General features: G+C 40.8%; 1 protein-coding gene across 1 annotated transcript; it reads right to left on the bottom strand.

Moving 5' to 3' along the window:
* Positions 1-1,523: 1,523 nt before the first annotated feature.
* On the bottom strand, positions 1,524-22,370 carry LOC141000315 (zinc finger protein PLAGL2-like). Its single transcript, XM_073471014.1, has 2 exons — positions 22,288-22,370; positions 1,524-9,345 (listed from the first exon to the last, which is right to left on the bottom strand). The coding sequence occupies exon 2, from the start codon at positions 8,895-8,897 to the stop codon at positions 7,596-7,598; it is 1,302 nt and encodes a 433-aa protein (XP_073327115.1). The 5' UTR covers positions 8,898-9,345; positions 22,288-22,370; the 3' UTR covers positions 1,524-7,595.
* Between the last annotated feature and the right edge of the window lie 1,455 nt (positions 22,371-23,825).

Raw genomic sequence — 23,825 nt, 5'->3', positions numbered from 1 at the left:
TGGTTATTCCTGAGTAAACCCTCATTTGTGCTGCATTAAATAAGAGGAAATTGCAAGTCAGTTGCTGTCAATTTCAGCTGTTTTGAGATTTTTAGATCACACTTACACAAGTTACAAATGGGATTCATAGAACCTACAAGGTTTTTTACACTCAGCATCTTTTATGAATTGAATATAAGCATACTATTGGAAATTATTTTAAGACTAAGTTGAGGTATAAATCTAAGAACATTTTTGAGGCAAGTGATGAAAGGGGCCTTCAAGTGATATACTATTGTGATTGTCAAAATTTGAAGCAGTGGGTCCCCACATGTACAGTATGTGCTGCAGGCTTACTGGTATGAATTTAAATGTGCAGGCTCATTCTCATTTAATCCTGATTACATCACTATAACATTATCAGTGTTGTTGTCTCACACTTGAAAGAAGCTCCTTCAGAGACACACAGCACATTCTACAATAGACGTAGGTCTTATCATTACAAGTAATTAGATCTTAATGACTGAATTCAGTAGTGTCGCTCTTTAATGTTTTGGGATTTTTCATGTTTCTGAATTAAAATGTAACAGGTATGTGAATGTATAGTTTTTGTGTTGATTGATTAACAGAACTGTACATATTGTTAATGTCTCTTTAGCCAAAGTGCTTGTGTACACAGTAAGTTGAACTTCCTCACAGGTGGTTTGTTCCAATCTATCAGCCATCAGTAGAGTACAGCATATACAATAGGGTCAAAAAGTCTGAGACCACAAGTCAAAATACTTATGTTCCACATTTGTTTCAAATATAACACTATTTTCATCATTACATATGATAATATAAGCTTAACAGTTTCTGTTAAAAGATTAAACTTTGAAAGATGAACATAAATTCCTGAATATCTTGTATGTCCCCTTTTTGCTTTAATGATTAAATGCACTTGCACTGGCATGGACACCACACATTTGTGCAGGATAATGAGCCCAAACACTCCTCAAAAACTTTGCAAGAACTACTTGAAGACCAAAGACCACAGAGTCCTGACTGTCATGGACTTCCCTCCAGTCACCAGACATCAGCCCCACTAAACATTTATCGGGGCATTTAAAGACTCAAAGCCAAGTATTCTGTTACATTTCAAGCTTTGTGGACAACTGTCAAATCATGCTGGGATAACATGAGTCAGTCGGTTTTACACTTGTGGAGTCCATGCACGCTCGAGTGAAAGCCAAAAGCGAAAGGGGACATACCAAATCCTGAGATATTAAAGACTCAACTCAAACTTTTAAGCTTGTGTTGTCATTTGTAATGAAACAAAATAGTGTTCCATTTGAAATAAATGCAAAACGAAGGTATTTTCTCAAGTGGTCTCGGGACCTTCTGCCCTTACTTTAGGTGGCGGCTCTGTTTGTTGTTGGGTGAATGAATGTTTGGATTACTGGTTTCTTAATCACTTTTCACTGTTGCTATAGGTTAGGGTCACCAAAGTTTTGTTAATATAGACCTACCTTCTCAACTGCATTAAAGTAACACACAAGACACAGTTGAAATCTAAAGAATTATTTATTTTGTTTTACTTGATGCTTAGACAATGACAAAAATGACAACTCATTTTCTTTTCACTGTCTTCTAACCTATTAAGTGATAATACAAACACCTAATGCAAAACATATCTAAGTTAAAGGTGGTGAAACCTGCATTGTAGTGGTTCTCAGAGCGGACCTAAATGCAGGCAACACAACAGTACTGAACGATCAACAATCATTTAGTGAATGTTGGTGTCCTCTGTATCCTCTGCTCTGCACCGCTTCTCTGCCTTCAGTCTGGAATGCTTCAACTGTGTTTATGTTGTACAAACACAATCTTCAAATATGTCATACACTATTCAGCAAGAGCAGACATGTAACAGTCTAATAATGTCACAGGGTAATGACTTCAGGGTAGGGTGGGGGGCTTCCGCTGGACAAAAAATTACCTAACGACCCCCACTGACCCCATTTGTGGCAATTTGGTTAAACATTTATTTTTTTATCTATATGAGAATTTTCTCATCTCATCATTTTTCTCCAATTGCAGAACATCTTCATTTGTCAGTACTTTCCACAATCCTAACTTTAGGGTTTCTACCAAATTGGTGCCTAATCTTGCCCCTTGTCTGATTGTGAGGATGAATCACAACTGCACAACTTAAGGCTATAGTTAAAAGTAACCAAGATCCACTGTCGGTACGGAACATAATGGGAACAGAAGAAAACTGTTAACCCACCATCCATAGCGACCTCCGCCAGAGGTTTTGAAGTGCAATGACAACTTCACACCTGTTCTGCCTTTGTTCCTGACAGAGATCAGTCATTAATTGAACAGCTACTACAGGTCCTTGTCTGTAAAATTAAACCTGGGTCATTTCAAAGGCCTCAGTATGCTTCCAATAAAGTAAGTTTTGGATCATCTACAACATCTGAAACCCACAGAGATGTTGCAGCCAGGAGGAGAATGTGACCACGCCTTCCAGTGAGGACATTCAGAAGAGCTAGAAACACTTTGACTGCATACACGGTCAGACAATATCTTTTTCAAACTAGTTTGTCCGAAGCTTACTGAGGTCTTATGGAGAATTCTGACTAATTTAAATATGGACCCTTTATTTTAATGCTTTGGCGTGGGAATGTTTTATACTTACCAAAGGTTTTGGAATCCAGTAGATCGCCTCAGCTGGCAGCCGCAACACAGCTGAAATGGTGGCAATGTAATCCTTTGGGGCAACTCTGACCGTCAAAGTTATGTCTACATTACGGAAGGAATTCCTACAGAGATAGACTGTCAAGTTAAAAAATAAGATCGATTAACCAGAAACGCAAGTCTTGTTCAAGGAGAAGTCTAGTTCTGAAATCTCATGGAATCTTCCCCTCAGGTCCTCTAGGTAAACTCCATCTCCTCTCTCCAACTCTGACTCACACTTCCACAGTTGTCTTCCTGCAACAACTCGCCTCTCACGAGATTTCAGAGCGAGACTCCTCCTAGAACGAGACTTGCATTTCTTGTTACAAGAAGGATATTATTTAACAAAAGGTCTATCTCTGTAGGAAATGCTTCCTTAATGTTTTCAGACACTTAGAATGATCACCGCAGTCTGTCAGAGGCAAAAACAAACACTTTTGGTGGATGTAATCTACAGTCGAATCTGCCCATACGTTGCAGCCATTGCAGCCACGTCACAGCTGCCTGCTAAGGCAATCTACTGGACTAAATCCAAAACTCTTGATAAATATGAGTCATTTACACACCAAAACATGTAAATATAGGGCACAGGTTAAAAAAGCAGCAGACTTTTCCTTTAAATGACCTGTTATTTTTGTTGTAAGGACAGCAGCTATAATGCAGGGCCTACCAGAAGGCCCGTTTCAGTTGAGGTGATAATTATTATTTTTTCGATTATCACGACACAAAAGACACACCATGAATATAGGACTGTCAGGGGCCCCTAGTGTCTGGTGCCCCAGATGGGTAATGTAGCCCTAATGTAGGGGAAGGTTTTTTTGCAAGTCACAAAATAATGATGAATGTCCATCATTTCCAGAGCCTAAAGTGATGTGTTCAAATTGCTTATTTTGCCTATACAAAACTAACAAAAACCAAAAACTATCCAATTAACAAAGATAGAAAAGAAAAGCAAGCAAACCATCACACAGCTGGAACCAGCAAGTGAAACGCATTGTTCTAGATAAATATGCATCACTCAGACCAGGAACATTAATTTGGAATAGTAAGTGGTGATGTTGCTTTCAGGTGAAATGCAAAATAAATTCAAACATGCAACTGTAGAATTGCTTCATACTAAAGTCCAAATTCATAAACAAAGTAAACATTCCAGACTTAAGAGGCAGAGACAGCATTATAAAAGAACAAGTGCAGTGAAAACTGCTACTTGCACTAGACATCATTCTGCTGTGAGCTAATCTCAGTAAAAAAACACTATGGAGCTACAAAGTACATGTGCTTCTTCTGACAAAAATAAAACTCTACACAAACATTTTCTCTGCAGTTAGATGGACAGTCACCTGTCTCTTCTGAGGTAGTACATAAGTAGAAATATTAAAGGCAAGTATAGAGAACAATGTTTGACCCTAGAATATACCACTAGAACTTGTGTGTACCTGGTCCTTCAAAGTTGAATTCTGAACATATCCCCATCTTCAACAGTGGTAAAAACTGCCTTTTTTTTTTTAAACAGGTTAACACTATTTCCAATGATTTTTGCAGAAAGATAAGGTAGAGGTAGCAAGTTTGACTGAATTACAATGTCAATGTCTGCCGCTAGATAAAGAGTTTAGATTCATAAAATCTACTTTTATAGTTTCAATCTAATGGCACAAGTAAGAGCCAAAATAACTAGGAGCAAATACAAATTAAAACAGAAACACACAGTTCTGTGTGTTTGAGGTACAGATCAAATCCATCCTTTTCTAGAAATGTCATAAGTGCTTAAACCCTATCAAGAGATTAGACACTCTCAGAGAGGCACAACAGTAGCATTTTAAGACATTGGTGCAACAATTGGAGGCTGGTTACAATGCTAGCAAGAGAAGTCCTTCAATATAAAGTCCATGGAATTAAGGCAGAAGAGAGATCACCATTTGACTCTCTCTCTAAATATCTTCTTTCCAAAATCACATCAGTTATTCACAACACCCAGCTGGAGGACTCCTCCATCTCCACTACACTTCACCATTTGTTTTTGTTTTTTTTGAATGGAGCGTTCATTATTGGAAGGTTTCCAGGTGGGATCCATTATTCTTGTCATGCTGCAGTGAGGCTCATCGAAGGAACCTTGAATCTCAAGACATCAAAACTGCTTCCCTTCTCTGGCTTTGCTGAGCCCGTGCAGCACAGAGGCCAGGACAAGATGGGGGATGGCCTTTTAGTCCTTGTTACATCAGAAACTCTTGAGATCCAGCACCACTGCCTTGGAGGAATAGGTGTCAATATCAACAGTGACATGATAAAAATTAAAAAAAAAAAAAAAAAAAAGAAAGAAAAAGAAAAGAAAAGAAAACAATGGTACAAGTGCTCTGGAAGCTCTTTGTAGAATTAATGCTGCTTTCTATTCAGTAATTCACACGAACAGGTCACAGTTACAACCTGCTCAGATCCAGTGGTCCAGTTTGAACAGAAAAAAAAACAGGCAACAGGGAGCACTCTTGAGACTTCCTTTTGCCTAGATTATAATGCTGTTCCCAAGTGCCCCAGGTCACATCATGAAGCCAGGGTTTCCACCTTCCACTATGGAAAATACTGAAAATGGGGAGAGGCCTGGATGACCAGGATGATACAGATAGAACAACATATTGCAAAGTGCTTTCATGTTCCTTCCTCCTGAACTTGAAAATGACTGTGAAAGTCAACATTTGATATTTCCTGTTTCTCAAAGGTTTAGAAATGGTTTGTGGTGAGCTTTCCAACTGCTCTATCACAGTTTGGGATGGACATAAATAATATAAAGCAAGGGGACAGGCAGCAACCCTGAGATCAGTGACCTGGTTTGCGCAGAGTGTTGACAACTGGACATTTCAGAGTTCTCCGTTTGACCTTTTAACGCAGGGGAGTCAGGAAATTTAAGGGTCATAGAACAAATAGCAGCTCCAATGCCCTCTAAAGTCCCATTCAGGCCGAGAGGCGCAAGACACAGTAAACAGGTGATCCCTGTAGTGCCTCAGAAAAAGAACTGTTATGAATAAAACAGTGAATTCATACATTGGGGTATTACATTGGAGCATTTCAGAATGTCAGAACATGTTTATAAAACATATTTTTTTCTAATAAAAGGAAATCTGAATTTTGGATAATGATGGTACGCAAATGCTTTTGCATTTTACGCAGAAGGAATTTGGGATGCAGTCTATCCAAGGACGTTTTATAACTGGACACAGTGTTGGAGGCGGAGACCTTTTCATTCCTATGAGCTGCTCAGTGGTGTTTTGAAGCCAAAAAAGCAGACTTAAATGTTATTGGACTGAATGGCTAAAATTATGACAGTGAAGCGAATCATTTCGCTGGGGTTGTGACGCTCAAAAGGAATTTATCCACCGTTTTACAGACGCGTCTTTCACAATGGGTCTATTGTTGTTTTCTCTCCTGTTACAACCGGCACATTCATGACGTGAAACATGATGTCAGTGATGTACAACGCAACGCTTTAGATAAAATCTCAGACGGGCTGCCTTGCCTGCGGGAAGTGGAAATGGGGTCAATAGGCAATTTTTAGCATTTAAAAAACCCATGTAGACCCGCATTTTGGTGGAAAAGTGGTAGAGTTGTTGAGTGTTACTGTTAATAACTGCCTTTCCAGACACTTAAACATGGGCCAAAGCCTAATTCTGAATTTTATAAATGTATACCACTTTAATTAATGGTTGGTCTGCTGATGCGCTTACCGCAGAAACATCAGTTGTTGTCATGCAGGATGACTGGATGGGAAGCTCTTTACTGCATATTTTGATGGGCTATCATATTCAGACAGTGCTGCTCAGTTTTGAGTTTGCATTTTCCATTTTTTTGTTGCTGTATGTACTCAATAACTGTACCTGAGTACATCTTACACCAACTGTTCTCACTCTGTATGGCTGTTTATACTCCCCTAGTCTAAAATGAGAAGTCAGTTTCAGTAAGGAAGGGGAGATTTGCTTAAAACGTTATACATTACTGGATAAAATACAACCCTGATTACAAAAAAGTTGGGACACCGTGTAAAATATAAATAAAACAATGTATAGTCTACTAATCCTTTTAACATATACTTGAATAGTACAAAGACAAGATATGTTTTATCTCACCAACTTCATTGATTTTTGTAAATATATGCTAATCGTAAATTTGATGGCACCAACATGTTTCAAACAAATGAAGACGGGCAACAACATACCGGGATACTTGTGGAACGCTCTAAAAACACCTGTTTGGAACATTCCACAAGTAAACAGGTTCACTGGTAACAGGTGATAGTACCGTGATTGGGTATGAAAGGGGCATCGTTGAAAGGTTCAGTCATTCACAAGCAAGGATTGGGTGAGTTTCACCACTTCATGAGAGACATGATTGTATAAAAAGGATATTACTACTTGGGCTCAGGAACATTTCATAAAACTGTTGTTGGTTAACACAATTTGTTTGAAAATAATTGCATTCTGTTTTTCTTTACAATTTACACAGCATCTCAACTTTTGGAAACTAGGGTTATATTCACACATATATTCATATATTAACATTGTTGCATTTCCCATGATAACCTAAAACTGGATGACTCTCCACATTCTGCTGTGTGTTAAGTGCATCCATTGTTCGTAACAATCTGAGAAAGACGTACTACTCTATTTTGGTTGTAGTGAGACCATCTACACTACCCACAAAAGGTTCAAGCTTCCTTTTAAAATAATGAGGTAATACTGATGAGGTGACTTGTTGTGTTCGACAAAAAACAACTAAGATTAGCATCATTAGCGCTGACAAGCTAAAGTTACACATCTGCATCACAATAAAAAAATGCCGTTTTTCATGTTTTACCCTTTTCATGAAAAATCCATGAGCTTTTATGAAGGCAACGTTTGTGGGGACAGAACTGCTTACTGCTGAAAGGCCTGGTAGTAGTGAGGTAGGGAGCTGGGAGAGCTCACAGCTGGACTGCTGTAGGCCTGAGGTAGTTGGCTGTGGTTATGGGCTCCGGGGCCTTGGGGTACATGAGCCTGGGGTGGCTGGAAGAAAGTGAAAGGCCCTGGAGCCTGGGAGGACAGCCCAGTAGAAGAGGATGGAGAGGAAGTGGTGGTGGTGGTGGCGGCAGGTGGATAGCTCATCACTAACCCTCCCATTCCCATGTGAGGGCTGTAGGGCGGCAGGCTGAAAGGCAAAAAGCCCAGCAGATGCCCGAGGTCCATGTTAGTGGTGCAGGACACCTCCGTAGAGGAGACAGCAGGGCTCCTTGACAGCAGGTGGGACTCACTGCCAGAACCCACCCCTTCACCCAGCATCTCCCTCTGAGGGGAGGCAGAAGTAGAGGTAGAGGAGTTTGCCACACTTGGGTGAGGTAGGGGGGCACTCTGCAGTTCCAGCAGGAAACTGTCCACGTCAGCACGAGGATATGAGGTAGATCCATGCTGGTACCGGGCCATGTTGCTGTAGGGCTGCTGCTGTGGAGCAACCGGTGGCTGCAGGTGATGGTGGTGTGGGTGAGAAGATTGGGGGTTAATGTGGCGACCCACGCCCATGCTCGATGACAAGGATCCCTGCATTAGGCCATGAGGGTGGCCCAACCCAGGGACAGGATTGGCCATGGGGTATGAGTTGTACATGTCCCTGGAGTAAGTCTCCATAGGCTCCTTGGAACCAGAGCCCATCTCGGACGTCACAGGGCTGGGCTCCTCTTTCACCGCACACTTTGAGGCTGGGGTAGGTGTAGCCACAGGAGTGCTGGGTGTACAGGGTGGCATTAATCCTGACTCCTGGGCATGGCTCTTCTTCAAGTGCCGGGTCAGGTGGTCTCTACGGCCAAAGCGTTGTGCACAGCGTGGACAGAGGAAGTCACGGCGCCCTGTATGCACCACAGCATGACGCCGTACATCCTTACGAGTATAAAAACGGCGGTCACATCTCTCACATGAGTACTTCCTTTCTCTGACTGGCACAGCCGCATTAGCATTTCCCTCTGGCAGTGGCTGCCTGTCAATATGGCTGCCCAGGTGCTCCAGCAGAGAAGGCGCCCCCTCTGGGCAAGGCAGGCCCGCTGAAGCGCTGTGGGCTGCCACCAGGTGGCGTCTATAACCCAGCTGAGTGTTGTACTGCTTACCACACTCCTGGCAGTGGAAGAGCTGCCTACTGGCTGGGTGGCTCTCCTGCAGCTGGCTCTTCAGATGATCCTGCTGATGGAACATGGTCTAACAGAAGGAAGAGTACTGGCTCTGCTGCTGCACAGAGACTCTGGCCAAGAGCCTGAGCAGACACAGACAAGACTCATGAGGATTCTCCAGGAAGCTGACCATCAGCCTACAAGACCTTTGGTGGTTTTGTTAACTTAGAGTGCTAGAATTAATGCTAAGTGCTGTTTGTTGACTCTTTGATGGTCTCTTGTGGCAATGACTAGTGGTCTGTCCTGCCTTACTGAGGCAAGCCTGTGTCCAGCACTTGGTCTCTGTGACAGCAGCTGCCATAGCAACCCCAAAAGGGCTGCTGTGATGAGGGGCTTTGGAAGCTCTGACTGGGTCTGTGTGTTTCCTGAGAAGTGCTCTTGTGTTGGTCCGCAGTCTATTTTAGTATTCAGCAGCCCTGAGCACCACAGTAAGAGCAGCTGAATTACAGAGGCAGCTCAACATCTTCACAGACCTGCAAAACAGGAAGAAAAAAAAATGTCACTACTGGAACAGTAAAACATATGCTGGATGAGCAGGCTACATAACTACGCAGGAGCAAAACATGATTCACAAATTTTACTACACAAGCCTGTAATATAGGAAATAGTTGTATATTTTTTGTATTTGGTTGCCATTACACCGAAATCTGTTTCAAAGAGAAAAAAAACCTTTTGAACTGATATTTACTGCTCTATGTATAGGCAACTTATCACAGCCTTTTCTTGGTATTCTTTAATGTAACCATGTCATCTACACCTACATTTAGCTTCTGGTGATCATTTAGCTTTAGACATTAAGCTTTCTTTTTAGGGTTTAAACCCTAATGCAGGATTACTCCATTAAGTTAATGCTCGTTTATTATTTGTTGTCTTATGCTGTCTTTCAAATTGCAGTGAGTTGCAGTAAGCTAGATACATGAAACTTTGCCCCGTAACTGTAAATTATGTACAAATGCTTTAAAGGAAGTATGATGGTGGCATTACAAATAACATGCCCAAACTGAAAACTTTTGACGTGAAATCTAACACGCATCCAACTCAAATTGCTCTACAGAAAATCCTCTTGGACAACAGAGGCAACTTTGAGTGTGCAATAATTGATGCACGCTGGTGTGGATTATCACATATTGGTTATTAACTGGGGGTGTTACAATTCTCCAATGCCACGATTCAAATTTACTTTTGATTTTACTTTGACAATTTAATTTTTATTTCCAACCCTGACCCAACCCCTATGCTACTGTTAGACTCACACCCAGATAGATAAAGATCATTAGATAATTGGTTTTATGTACTGACAACTGCAATTATATTTGGAAAGGGGCATTTTACAATAACGGTTTGATCAGTTCAAATAATCTTCACCAAACCAAAGATTCCATCACTGATACTGCGTTTGAATTTGATAAGCTAAATTGAGAGGCCACTTCAATCAATTTTGGATTTAGAATCAACATTGTGATGCCCATATTATTTAATCATGTGCCAAGGGTACAGACTTTAGTATAGTATCAAGAAAAGAGAAGCTTTGTAATTGGATAAAGCCCCAAAGAGGACTGCTCTTGCCTGGGTTCCTCCATCATTGAGTTTAGCAAACGCAAGTGTGATACACCCTAATGAGAGGATACTTTCACTTTTTGTTTATTCCAGGTCCACATCTGCTATTTACTTCAGTGTATCATTTTACACATTACTTTATTAATGCTGGCAATAACCAGCTCAATGTTTAATGTAATTTCAAATCTTATTGTGAAAGACAATGTTAGTGTAGAAGGAAAGAAAAGTGAAAGCGGAACCAAAGTGCTGGTATCGTTGCACCGCGGTGCCCAAGGTGAGAGACACCTCCTTCTTCCCTCAGACGAAGATTTGGAGAAGAATATGGCGGTACGCTCTTTCATTCACTGATTCCGTGATTCTGTTTTCCAGGTCGGTACTCGGTAAAACTTACAAAGACTGATTCCTCCTAAAGTGTACAGTAGTGTATTGTAGTTGTAATGAGTCGGTTGTTGAATTTTTGATGTGTGTTGCCGAGTTGAAGAGCCGTGGATATAGCCGCGAAGTGACGGCTTTTGGAAACAAGCTAGCGGCCATTTAGCATGTGTGTACTGTGACGGTGTAAGTGTGATTCTGTGTGCTGGTGTCCTCACTCCCTGGCATGTTTTTATTTCAGTTTTTTGAGGTATCCTGACATGTTATGAATGATTGTTAATGTTAAAGGAAGGGAAGTCTACTGTTTATAACTTAAAGGGAGGACGTTGGACATGATTGCACTTAAAAGAAAGAGTGATGTTTATTTTTATAAAGACATGATTATTTCTGTGAATGTGTGTGTGTGTGAGATGTTGCCCACTGATGTGTGGGAAGTAGAGACAACTGTATTGATGTATTTAAATTTAAGCTAACAAATGGACATTGAAACTGAAACATGATTGCTCTGGGGAATGTTTATTGTTTTATACGATGATTTTGGAAATTTGTAATAAAGGAGACGGAGATTTGGAGAAGAAGATGGCGGTTCGCTCTTTCATTCACTGATTCCGTGATTCTGTTTTCCAGGGATTCATCTAGGAGAAGTGAGAGCAGTGAACCTCAACAACACATATCATTTGTTACTCCAGTTACACACTTTGAAACTCGTAACAAGACAAGCAATTATTCTTAGTAGGGTTGGGCTACAATACCATCGTCCATGGTCGTCAAGTACTGAACCCTCTACCATCATTACAATTTGCCCTTTAATGCAGAGATTCTGCAGCAGTGCCACAACGAAGGCTCTCCTCTACAGCGCCTTTGTTTTTTCACACTGATCCGAGCAGCACCGGCATAACGCCAGCCCAGCATGTCATTTTATACAGCATGCCAGTGTTGTAGAACCAAAACAAGCGTGATGGTACACATCATAACATGAGATATGTGATCTGTGTATCTGCAAATGTCTCAGCAAATTGTTTATAATCTTATGGATGTGGTCATATGGATGCCCACCATGCATTGTGAAAAGCGAGAAAGTACGTCATACAATCACCATCAATAAATAGCAGACCCTGTCTAGCTCTCACTCCCAGAGAGGGATGCTGTTTTCCGGGGTGAAGTTCACCAAAGTTGCCAAAGACAGTAACTACAACAGCACAACAGTGGAAGGGGACAAAGACATTGTGAGTTTGTTTTTGCTCAAAATCACGTCACATAATCACCACCAGTAAACACCAGGAGCTGCCTGACTCTCACTACCATGTACAGTGTCAGTTGCCAAAGACACTACCTGCGCCCACATTACTGTCTGGGTTTTAATTCTTTTATTTTGAGCGATATCCACTTAAGGATGTGTTTAGTTGTCAGACTGAACACCATCAGAATGTCACATCCATCTTATGCTGCCAGCTTACACTTACACACAGACATTAATTCACCTCTATTGCAGTTATGTTAATACCTCCACTGGTGGAACGAAACTGTCACCCAATTCCACCTCTAAATTTTATACACACAGCAAGGCAGAATAATGGTGCAATATTCCTTGAAAAGGCAGCATGAAAGGGGTTACTGTGATTTAAAAAAGGGACCCCCGACAGAGAGTGCAAAAAAGTAGTGTGTCGGCTCAGAGTTGTCGTAAGGTGGTTGTTGCTGTTTGTGACACGTAGAGAAAATAAAAATAGTTGTTGAAAAATAGATGTAAATACACTAAAAAATAGATGTAAATACACTTTACCTCTGCGTCCCATTTATCTTCTTCTTACTAAACCTAGTTAGCCGAACCCAAGACTCAGCAGTGGTAAGCAGCAGTGTTTGTCTGTTGGTGTGCTTATTTCTTAGCATCACTTCCTCAGCATAGCTAGACAGCTAACTTTGTTTAAAAGCTTCAGAGGCTGAACACAACTAACTTACGAACAGGCCAAAAGATGACAATTAACCTCTCGTCTCTCAAAGTGGTTTTGTTTTGTTTTGTTTGTTTTTAGATGGTATGCTTGGGTGGGAGACTGAAAAACCTGGGTGTGAACCCAATGTAAAATTGTGGCCAACAGCTCTTCTTTTAGCTGGCCTTTGTTGGTTGTGACTTGCTGGTACTCTGGCAGTGTCCTCCGACTTCCATAGAGGTCTCATCATTTCGCTTCACCTCTCTCTCTGCTCTTTTTTTTCCATATCTCCACACCTTACTCTTCCTCCTCGATCCACACTACATCACCCTGATCAAGGCTCCTTTTAGTACTGAAAATAGAAAGTGTGTTTGTTTATCAGCTTCGCTTTCTCAGTATAGCTAACCAGCTAACTTTGTTTCAAGTTACAGACATGTGGTTTGAAGACAAAGACCCTTTTAAAATCGTCACAGGGATCTATGTCATAAGTTCATCCAGCATGGATGTGAGAGTTGATCGGACTCCTTTTGCTAGTAACCGGAGTTTCCTCTTCTGGGCAAGACAGTTGGAGGTGTCTGTCAGAGCAAGAGCGGAAAGTGGGAGTGACAACAGTGGTGAGCTGGTAGGCAACTCCAGCCCTATGGCAACTCTGAGGAGACACTACCTCATATATGGAAACACATATGCCATTTTTCTATTACATTGCAGCAGGGATTTGCATTTTCACCACAACTGGGCTACCTGTTTGAAGGTGTGTCTTAAACCAATGATGTTTTGGTTCTGATCCCAGCAGTACTACCAAAGAATCACTGCTAAGAAAGTGGCTCCGCTTATTCAGTAACAAACATTTTATTTCCTGTAACTTCTTCACAAAAAGGTCCCTGTTATTTAGTTATTTAAAAGCTTTTGAAGCAGCATTACAGGGAACATTGTGTTTTCACAAGCAGTACCTAAACACTCCCAAGACAACTGAAAGCAAACATGATGAAACAGTAAAACACAGCAGATGTTTGGTACAAACATAATGAGATAAACTTAAGAGATTCAGTTGGAAGCTGAACTTTTAAACACACTTGTTTAAAAGGGGCAGACAGGTTCTTGTTACGGGTTGGCTGCAGTCCTGAGACGTCAAAGCAGCCCCGCTTGGACGCGGCGTGGGTGCAGCTTGGCTCAACTCAACGCAGTAATACTGGTGATGGAAGAGCAAATGGGCGCAGCTCGGTTGACTCAGTGGGGCCAAAAGTGCTGGTGGAGAACAGCAATACATTGCGTTGACATGTTTACTCCAGTTTAGCCTGCAAGCTTGTGTCAGTTTAGACCAAAGACACCTGTGAGTGTAACTAGGTTGTATAGGCTAGAGTGGGATCACGTCTACCATGAAACTATTAAATTTGACTCAAAAAGATGCTTTGTCTTTGTTGTTTTTGAACAGGACTCTTTTACAGGTGGCAAGAGTTGAAGAAAAGGAAAGTGGTTGTTTTAACCCTCAAGCAGAGAACTTCCAGCAGGAAAAGGGAAATAGGTCCATCTTAACAATCAAATGTGAAAGCAGGAGGAGGATTACTTTCAAGTGCAGGAATTGCAGTTGACAGCAAACAATACAACAATTACTTCAGTATAAGCACTGCCCAATTGTAATATGTTGGTCAGGAACTTCATAAACAAGAGATTACCTACAGAGAGCAAACAGGCTAAATGGGGATTGTCTGTAACATTAAGGTAAATGAAAAAGACACAAGCTTTAGAAAGAAGTATTATTTATTGACTTATTCCATCCAAAAAATACTGTCAGTAAGTCTGGGCAATTAAAGCATCAATAAAACGTAATATAATAACAACAGCAACAACAAATTACATAAATTTACACACAAGACAATAAAACAACAGGGAAACAGCTATCAAGCCTCAAAGTTCTAACTCAGGTCTTTTGATGTTGTGTTTTATGAGGTCCTTATCTCTAGTCAGTGTATTACCTGCAGTAGATGACGGTCAGCTCTGTAGCACCCGAAAGAAGCATTGGTTAGACGGGCCTTTTTTTTAGGTGGCTGAAATGCATCTTACTGTCGGTCCTGTTTAGCAGTACAATGCTCCGCATCCCTGCCAGTGCTACGCACTGCTTCTCTACACAGGAGGAGAGCTGACCGTCATCTACTGCGGGTAGAGGCCTGCCTCTACTTCCCATCATTTTGTCTCACCTCTCTCTCTGCTCTCCAAAATTTCCATATTTACTTTTCTCTTGTTCTCATCTTCATTTTCTACTTCGATACCTCCAGACCTTTCTCCCTCCTATCGCACATCACTATCCAGCAGATATCCACTTGTTCCTGCATTCTTCAGGATCTGCTAAAAAAAAAAGGGGGAAAAAAAGATTATTTAACAGCAAAGACCACATAACTAAACCTAGGTCTCTTTGAAGCACCTGATGCAGAGCTTCTTCCCTCAACCAACGAAAGAAACCTGGACAACGGTTACCAGAGGCTTCTGAAAGAAGCAGCAATTTCCCAATTGTGTCAAGAGCACATGGCAAGCACAGCTACATGGCTTTGTTAATTAAAAACGGTCCTTCTCAATTGACCCATCCAAAGTCCGGCACCCCTTAGTTACTGTTGCTAGGTCAGACAAGCTTGACAGTAAGAAACATACTGATGCCTGTCCCATTTAGGATGGGTGCAGCAGTGTTTATTTGATACCTCTGGGAGTCAGGCAATATAGCTTCAAGAAATCAACAGCAAGGACTACAGTACGCGATGGAGGGATACACTGGATCAACCACAACATTAAAGCCGCCTGCTTTATATTGTGTCGCCACAGCAGCTCTGATACATCGAGGTAGAGGCACAAGACTACTGGGGTTGTCCTGTGGTGTCCAGCATTGAGACATTGGCAGTGATTCTTTGGGTCCTGTGGGTTGGAGGGTGGGGCCTACATTGATCTGAGTTGTTCCTGCACATCCTTCAGGGGTTGTCAGATTAGGATCTGGGGAATTTGGGGATCGGATCAACGCCTTGGGCTCTTTTTCATGTACCTTGGGTCATTCCTGACCAGTTTTTGTTGTGTGGCAGGGCACATTGTCCAACTGTGGGAGGACACTGCCATTGGGGAGTGCCCTTGCCACAGGGCTTTTAGCATGGTCTAAATCAGTGTTTGGAGGGGTGGTGCCTGTCAAGTGGTATCCAAACGAATGCCAGGACCCAAGGATTTGCTGGAGAATATTGCGTTGTAACAAGATGATCGATGCTTATCACTTCACCCGTCAGTGGTTTTAATGTTGCGGCTGATCGGTGTATATTCTAGGGCTGTAATCTCCTAGTCGACTGGTCGATTTATCGGTCGATACGTTCTGGCTCGACCAAAATTCTGATTGGTCGATTTTTGGCGTGTTAATTACATGCTGCTATGGCAGTGCGTAAACACGCAGTGGGTCCTCTCCATCCCAATGCTGTGTGTCCTGCATATGGCATATTTGACTTCATCAGGAGGAAAGTACCAAGTGCTAATGGGGGGTGTTTTCAGAGGACCCCTGTTTCACAGGTAACAGTGTGTCTTTAGAACACCCCCCTTGTTTTCACTATTTTGGATTAGCCCAACCCACTACAGACAACAGATCGAAGAACGTACTAGAAGGCCTAGGTCCGGTGGTTTGTATTTAAATATTTATTTATTTCTAAGCGTTTCATTTACAGTCATTCCTATTCTACCATGTCAAAGACATCAGCAGTGTGGCAGCATTTTATAAAAATAGAAAATGGAAAAAAAGTCGAATGCAAAGTTTGCAAACAACAGTTTGTATATCACAGCTCGACTACAAACATGGCATATCACCTAAAAACGGTAAGCTGACTTGTCTGCATTAGGTTGCTCCGTCGGTTTTAAGTATATGAACATATCAGAATTGGCATATTTCAATGTTTTAGTCTAATAATCGTTTTGTAACTGCAGGCGCACCCGCCCGCAACGGCAGCATCCCCTAGTTCGTGTCTCAGCCACAAAGCTGAGCTCCTGTGTTCAGTATCGCTCTGTGCGAGGACACGCACAGAGCGAAATCATAGTCTGTCAAATATTTTAACGTGACAAAAACAATTGTCTAAATATTCCTCAACAGTTCTTGTGCTGATATCACTAGTTGACATTGTATATTTTCGGAAATCATGGGCTATGATATTGCGCAGATGCACGTGATGCAAAACGCAGTCTACCAAGAGCCCTAGTATAGTTACAGTTACTAGTTACAGCCCTAGTATATTCACCATGTTAAGTTTTATGAACACGGCAAAAAATGCGCATTGATGTCAAGTCATTCCAGTCTGAAGAAATTAATAAAAATCTTGGGATTAATATAGTACTCTATGTATTTTTTCCTGACTACAGATCACGGTGCTCACATTTTGCTAACACTCGCTAGCATAAGATGTGAGATCTTGGCATCTATATAATGTGATTGCACATCCTAATATTACCCTAACGTAGGTGTCTTTGGTGAGGATGATGAGGTCTACAGCACAGCCTGATCCACTCTTTACAGACAAAATTTGTCAGTCAAGTCATTTGTCGAGTGTCGCTTTTAGAGGTCCCCCATCATCATCTTTTAAACATCTCTAAGTTGTTTTACTTTTCAGTAAAAACGAACCAAGCACATAGCACACGTTAGTTGAACGGTAAATGGCAAATGGCAAAGTTGTCCAAGATACATCCGGTTACTAAGCTTGCAGTTTATGTACCACAGGGCGAAAACAGACAGAACTTGGGTTGGATTTAGGAAGGGTCGATTGTACTGCTGGCCATTGTGGAAGCAAACTACAGGTCCCTGGTTACACAACTAAGGGATATCCGTATAACCAGCGATAGTGGTATTAACAGAAACTCTGCCCTTGGAAATATGTCTATGCATGTGCTTGAATGCTAATGAGGACTAGACTAAAGAGAAGAATACAGAATTACTAAAGTGGCCTGAATAAAGTCTCCTAAAGAAATAGTCCAAGCATTAGTTAAATACTTTGTTCAGTAATCATCAGTCGAGTAATAAGTGCTAAATAAATCAGAAATATTACTGCTTCATGTTACAGACAAATGTCCATGTGCATTGAAAAAAATAAATGTTTCACAAAAACAACAAAACCAAAACAGACTTGCAGTCCTAGTCCTAGTAAAAAGTTACTTTAGTAATAAGTATATATATTTTTTCTAATTAATCTCCACACAGTGCTGATACAGAAAAAGTCAATAAACACATACAAACATATTTGTAATAATGTTAATATCTGTATACAACCTTATGTAGAGGGGATTGTTTCACAGGTGCAATATTACAGTAGGCCAAATTCATAACCTTATTCGACAATGACAGATGATTTTTCTGTGCTCCACCCTCTGTCAATAACAGTAGCTAGCTAGATGGATGTTAGCAACTCATGACAGCAAAAATAAAGTAACAAGGGACCTTGATATCCATTTTTAATTAAAGCACACTGGAGAACTTAATCAAATTAAAATTAAAATTAATTAAATCACGGGTATAGATATTCTTTTGACTATTGTACCGAATCATACCACCATCTCCGCTTTGTAAAACAAGCTAGCTAGCTAGCTAGCTAGCTAGCTAACTAACAAGCTCTGTTGAGCAAAACACAAAAAGTTTTTCTTACTTACCAGAAAATGCCAACTTCCTGGCAATCTACCTCAATCCAGCTGCCACTCTATTAAGGTTTTTGTAGGGAATTGATGATATATCAGACGGATAACTCCTCATGTCAACTGAATGAATCAGCCTTTCCTCATCCATGACAGTGTACAACACCTACAGCGCTTCTAACACGAGCAGCAGGAAGTAAATAGATAATTTCTCAACAAATGTTCATCAGAGTGACTTCACATTTGGCAGATGTATTGCTGAGGAACTAAGAAAGTGCAGTTGACAAGTGTGAAATTTGGACTTTACACACAACCTTTTTTTGATGGCCACTTTGGCCTTTAATGTTTCAGAATTCCGGCCATAAAAAACAACTACTGGACATATGCTTAGAATAGCCATATATAATCGACTACATTTAAAGAGCATTAACACAAAACAGACAAACGCTATGATAGGTTGGTGCAGAACATTTTGTCTATTCCTTCCACTTCTTCATGCCCTGATAGTGTATGTGCTGCACCTGTAGTCAGTGCTTTAAGTGGCCTTTTGCCAATTGGTAGTGGCAAGCACCTCAAAGCAATGCCGACATTCCCCATACCCTGGTGCGGAGCTCCGTGGCCGGCTCACAATCTATAGTGATCTTTTTGGTGTATGTTCCATTTACTTTGCCAACGAACGAAATTGTCAACTAAACACACTGGTAATCTATTACCCCTTGATGCAGCCGGGCACGTCTTTGTTATCTGGCATGTCAAACGCATTAGTTTATTTAATATGCCGTTAATTAACACATTTATTTGGCATATTTCCCATCGGACATTTTGGCCGTTGATATTTTCATCTGCCGCACAATTACATACGTTACTGGCTAAAAGCCGGCATACACTGGCTAACATAAACTATGGTTTGGACACATGACACGTCAAATAAAATTTGAATAAGCAACTGCTCGGCTCACAGTGCAGCTGGGCCTGTTTGAACACCATCACATCACAGCAGGGTGGGGGGCTTTAGGGCTCGGACTGTCTGAGAGGGACAAAGACAGGCACCCCTCTGAATTTAACTGCCCCAGAGAGAAGAATGAACACATGTGGGGAAAAAAAGGTAGAGGAAGTAAAACTACTGAATAGTAGCACACACACACACACACACACACATTTAATTTTGTATGGATTTAAACCGTTTCATTTATTATTACCATTTCCTATTGTTTTAATTGATATCACTTCAGATATTTAAACATACATATATACATACACTTGCTACATGTTCAGTATTAATAGATTTTTGAATAAATAAGTGCACATTACCTATAAATATATATGATATAAAATAAATAATTTCTACCCTGTTGCTGTTATGGTATTGTAATGTTAATGATGTTCAGCGGTTTTATAAGTTAATTTGAGGTATTTTTCTGATCAGTCATCTGACAAATAGGGTCAATTATTATCATCATTACTATTATTACTATTATTATTATTAATATCACAAAAACCCAGCGGTGACTTTGAAATTAGGCAATAATGATTGGATGATGGCTAAAATGATGACAGCAGCTTTAACATTCAAGTGTTTTATTCAAACTTCCTGTCCATTTTGCGGTTAGCAATCCCCCTCCCTCCACTCTGTGTCACCACACTTGTGCAACTCAACTTATTTTATTCAAGGAAGCGCTCTTTGCCTCTATATTCTTCTGCTTTTTTTCTTTACTTGCCGTGTTTGGTAGTATAAGCTGTCACCTGGAGCACTGGAATTGGTAGCTTTCCCTGTTTTGTTACTGCCGATAAACAGGAGGTTCCTGCTCTCCGCACGTTGACGAGCAGACAGGACCACCTCTTTAAAAAGTTCTCTGTCCTGATTAAATAAAGTGTGCAGGGATACCAGAAAATGTATTTTCTCTTTACTGCATGAGCGTGGGGAGGAGAAATATGGGTTACTGACCAAACACTCATAACATGGAGGAGAGTAAAAGGCTGAAAGCTCCATGTTACGCCACACTCGGGGATCGACGCATCTCAACTGGCAGGACGGTGGCGAGCGGAGCAAGCGACTGCTAACGTGAGTTGTTCAAAAACCTTCATTTTAGTAAACTCTGTGAACACAAACAATGTTCTCAATGCTCGTGTTCATGTGTAGAGATCCTGGTGATACTACGAGCAAAGTTTCATGTTGTGTCGAGTCTTCTTAGTGTTTTAAAAATAGCGATTTTGATGCTACCATACAGTTGCCCCTAGCACGCAATTGAAAATGATTTTGACCCAAAAACTAAAATACAGTAAATCTTAAAAGTGGCTTTTTGTCATAATTATGCTTTTACACGAAGGTTTGACTCGGGTACATTCACAAAAAAAGCCTAGGTTGCATTTTGGCGAGAGTTGCACTTTAATTCAAACACTCATATCTGTGCTGTGTGCAAGTTTCAGGGGCTTTATTTATTTTTGCTTAGCATCTTATTCTATTTATCTTTTTTTTTAAGTATTTCATTTACTGCTTTTATATGCAGTATAGCAATGGTGCTGCTTAAATAAAACTCAGAGACTCACTGATATGTGATGGGCATTCTTTTTGGAAATAAAGCTCAGGATATATTATCTCTAAAAAATTATGATTCAGCTTTTGCCCATAGTCTAATGTTGAAAAAGCAAAGAAAAATCAACTTGGAGATAAGCATGTCATCCCAGCCCTTGTTATCACAAAGCATTATGTGTTAATACCGACCAAAAATTGAAGTAAATATAGTCAGCTGCTGACTATATTGTCACCCAGTGCAACACTGTGGCTCACTGGTGTGTTTTTAATAGTTTCTGGACAACCATGGAGCTCTATGGCACAGAGGAAGAAGATCAGGCTTTGATACAATATGTATTGCTAGATACATACAGTGTGGATTTGGTTCTGCACATGAGATTTGCTGACAAGAAGAACAAATTTGAATATCACCAGACTACAAACAACCTAAACACCTAACTACATGTTAAGGGTAAGTAATTGCACTTTATTCCAGACAACTGTAATAGTTAATTTGGTATTTTAATTACTGTAATTCCTTTTGTGCACACTTGTGATTTGAGGCTATAGAGTGGATTTGACAAAATACAAACTAAGCTCGTAGATTTAATGTGTTGCCTATTAAACTATTTAAGAGTGTATATCAATAATGTAGATCTGTCAGGAGTGGGACCAACACATTCAGAACTAGGCCATGCTTCTGAATGAGTACAGTTACTTCTGATACTTGTTTAAATACCTTTGACGTTTTATTAAATTGCATTTGACTTTTGCGGTAAAATGGTCTATTTTTCTATCACAGTGTCGCCACTGTTTTTCTGGTTTCTGAGTCATTAGAAACTTGATAAAGAACTAAATGATAATTCGCATGAAGAGTACGGTGATGGGAGCCGATAGTGCCATCTTGTGGGTCATCAACATGGTGCCGCGATGAAGCTTTAATCCCCACACTTTTCTGTATAAACCATCTCCATTGTTTTCAGGGAAAATGCTTGCCTTTTCGATACCAAGTAAAGCGGGGGAAAACTTCCACCCAGCCCTATGGGAGCTCGACTAAAATGACGAAGTCTAAACTCGTAGAGACTGGTGGGACGGGGTTGTTACCGGACGGGGGCTACATTTGCCTGCTAGCCTGCTGCATTATCAAAATTCGGCGGCGGACGTGAAATTAGGTTTCGTGCTCGGAGGTTTGCGTCCGCCTTACACTAGTTTTATATCGAGTGAACACATCGGCTCGTGTTAGTTTGGCTGTGGGTGAAGTTTGGGAGTTAGCTGAGCTAGCATGCTGGTTAAAAAACAAAAGATGAGCGCTTCACTAAGTTGTATCGGAGTTTGTCTTGCGGGAGCTAACTCCTCTATATTCAACCAAACAGGGTTAAACTCCTGCTTGGGTCAACAGACACGAACACAACCTTACTCACAGATTGTGCCTCAGTCCATCTCTCTGTCCAGCCTCCATTCCGTCCCCACATCGACATTTTGGAACGACTTTTAGAGATGTTTCTCAGAGTCCGGGCCTGGACTGCTGGGCGCCGCGTTGGAAGCCATGCATTCTGGGAGAGTGACGTCACACCCAGTGCAGGGGCTCACATACTTCACATAGCCATGCATATGGGGGCATAAGTAACCAAAATCGGAAGTTTACAACAGAGGTTAAAACTGTCATAAAGGATTATACACCCACCAGATGTCAGGATATAGGGCTGAAGTGACACAGGAACCACTTTTTACATTATTCAGAAACATGTTTATGTTGGTAGAATAGGGGGCAGGAGCCCAAAGGGGGAGATGGCCATACTCGTCTGAGATTATGACATAGACCTATAGGTCTAAATAAAACCCTCCATAGGATAGGCAAGCACCCCACTGGACTATGTTCACACTGTAATGACTGTCATCCATGCACTAATAGGTTGTAACAGATATGATGAAGTAATTAATTTCAGCACTAGAAGATGGAAAAATAGGATAACACCTTGGGGAAACTGCTAGGAAGGTCATTGAAGGAATTACACAATTTTCTAATTAACTACTTAAAAGAAAGGAGAATTTGCTGTTTTGTTCCTACTGCTCAAAACTCCCCTCCAGTAGGTGGCAGTAATGTATCTATAAACTGGTTTGCCTACTGTCATTAATACCCAAAGAAGAAGATCTGAGTAGTGTATTTTGTAGTAGTAATAGTCATAGACATAAGCCCTTTACACAGAGACTCCACATTATTGCCTTTACGCCGCCTTTGTTCTCACTGAACCAAAAGAGGCTTGACAGTACACATCATGATGCTGACATCTTTGTGTTTTTTTTCAATGGGTTTCCTCTGGTTTCCACCTGTTAATCTAAACATGTATCCGCTGACTGTTTATAATCATATGGATGCAGTTATAATGTGTTGTGATTGAGATCCTGACCCACCTTGCATCCTGGAAAGTGACAAAGTTAAGTTTTTCACTCTTGACATAATTACATAATCACCATCAGTAAACAGAGGATGCTGCCTGACTCTCACTCGTGGGGAGGGATGCTGTTTTCTGGGGAAAAGTTCACATTGACTGTGTTGGCCTGTTGCCGAGAAACATCAACGCCTCCGCCATATTGGATGTTGTAGGTCTGCCCTGTATACAAATACTAGTAGAAGTGAAAATTGTGGGTTTTCTGATTAAAAACACTAACATTTACATTGAACTGATTTTGATTAATCGTTTTTATATTCAGTGATTTATATTAATTTAAGTACTAATAATGACAATCAATGAGACAAAAAATGAACAAAGTCTGCAAATCAAAATAAGACACTGCAACTGGCAGTGAGTCTGCTTTCTTTTCTTTTAACAGTCAAGTGATATACTCCATTACAGAAACTATAGACACTTGTTTTATTGTATACTGTCACACCGCGGTGAGGTTTGTCTTGTCTTGGGTTTTTGTCTCGTAACTTCCTGTTTTATTTCGAAACCTAACT

Source organism: Pagrus major, chromosome 7 (assembly GCF_040436345.1).
Source record: "Pagrus major chromosome 7, Pma_NU_1.0".
Taxonomy (NCBI): domain Eukaryota; kingdom Metazoa; phylum Chordata; class Actinopteri; order Spariformes; family Sparidae; genus Pagrus; species Pagrus major.
The sequence above is the reverse complement of the archived record's forward strand: the minus strand, read 5'-3'. Positions and strand labels throughout refer to the sequence as shown.

Excerpts from the sequence above, each read along its gene's own strand:
- LOC141000315 (XM_073471014.1), bottom strand. The coding sequence starts at position 8,897 with ATGTTCCATCAGCAGGATCATCTGAAGAGCCAGCTGCAGGAGAGCCAC.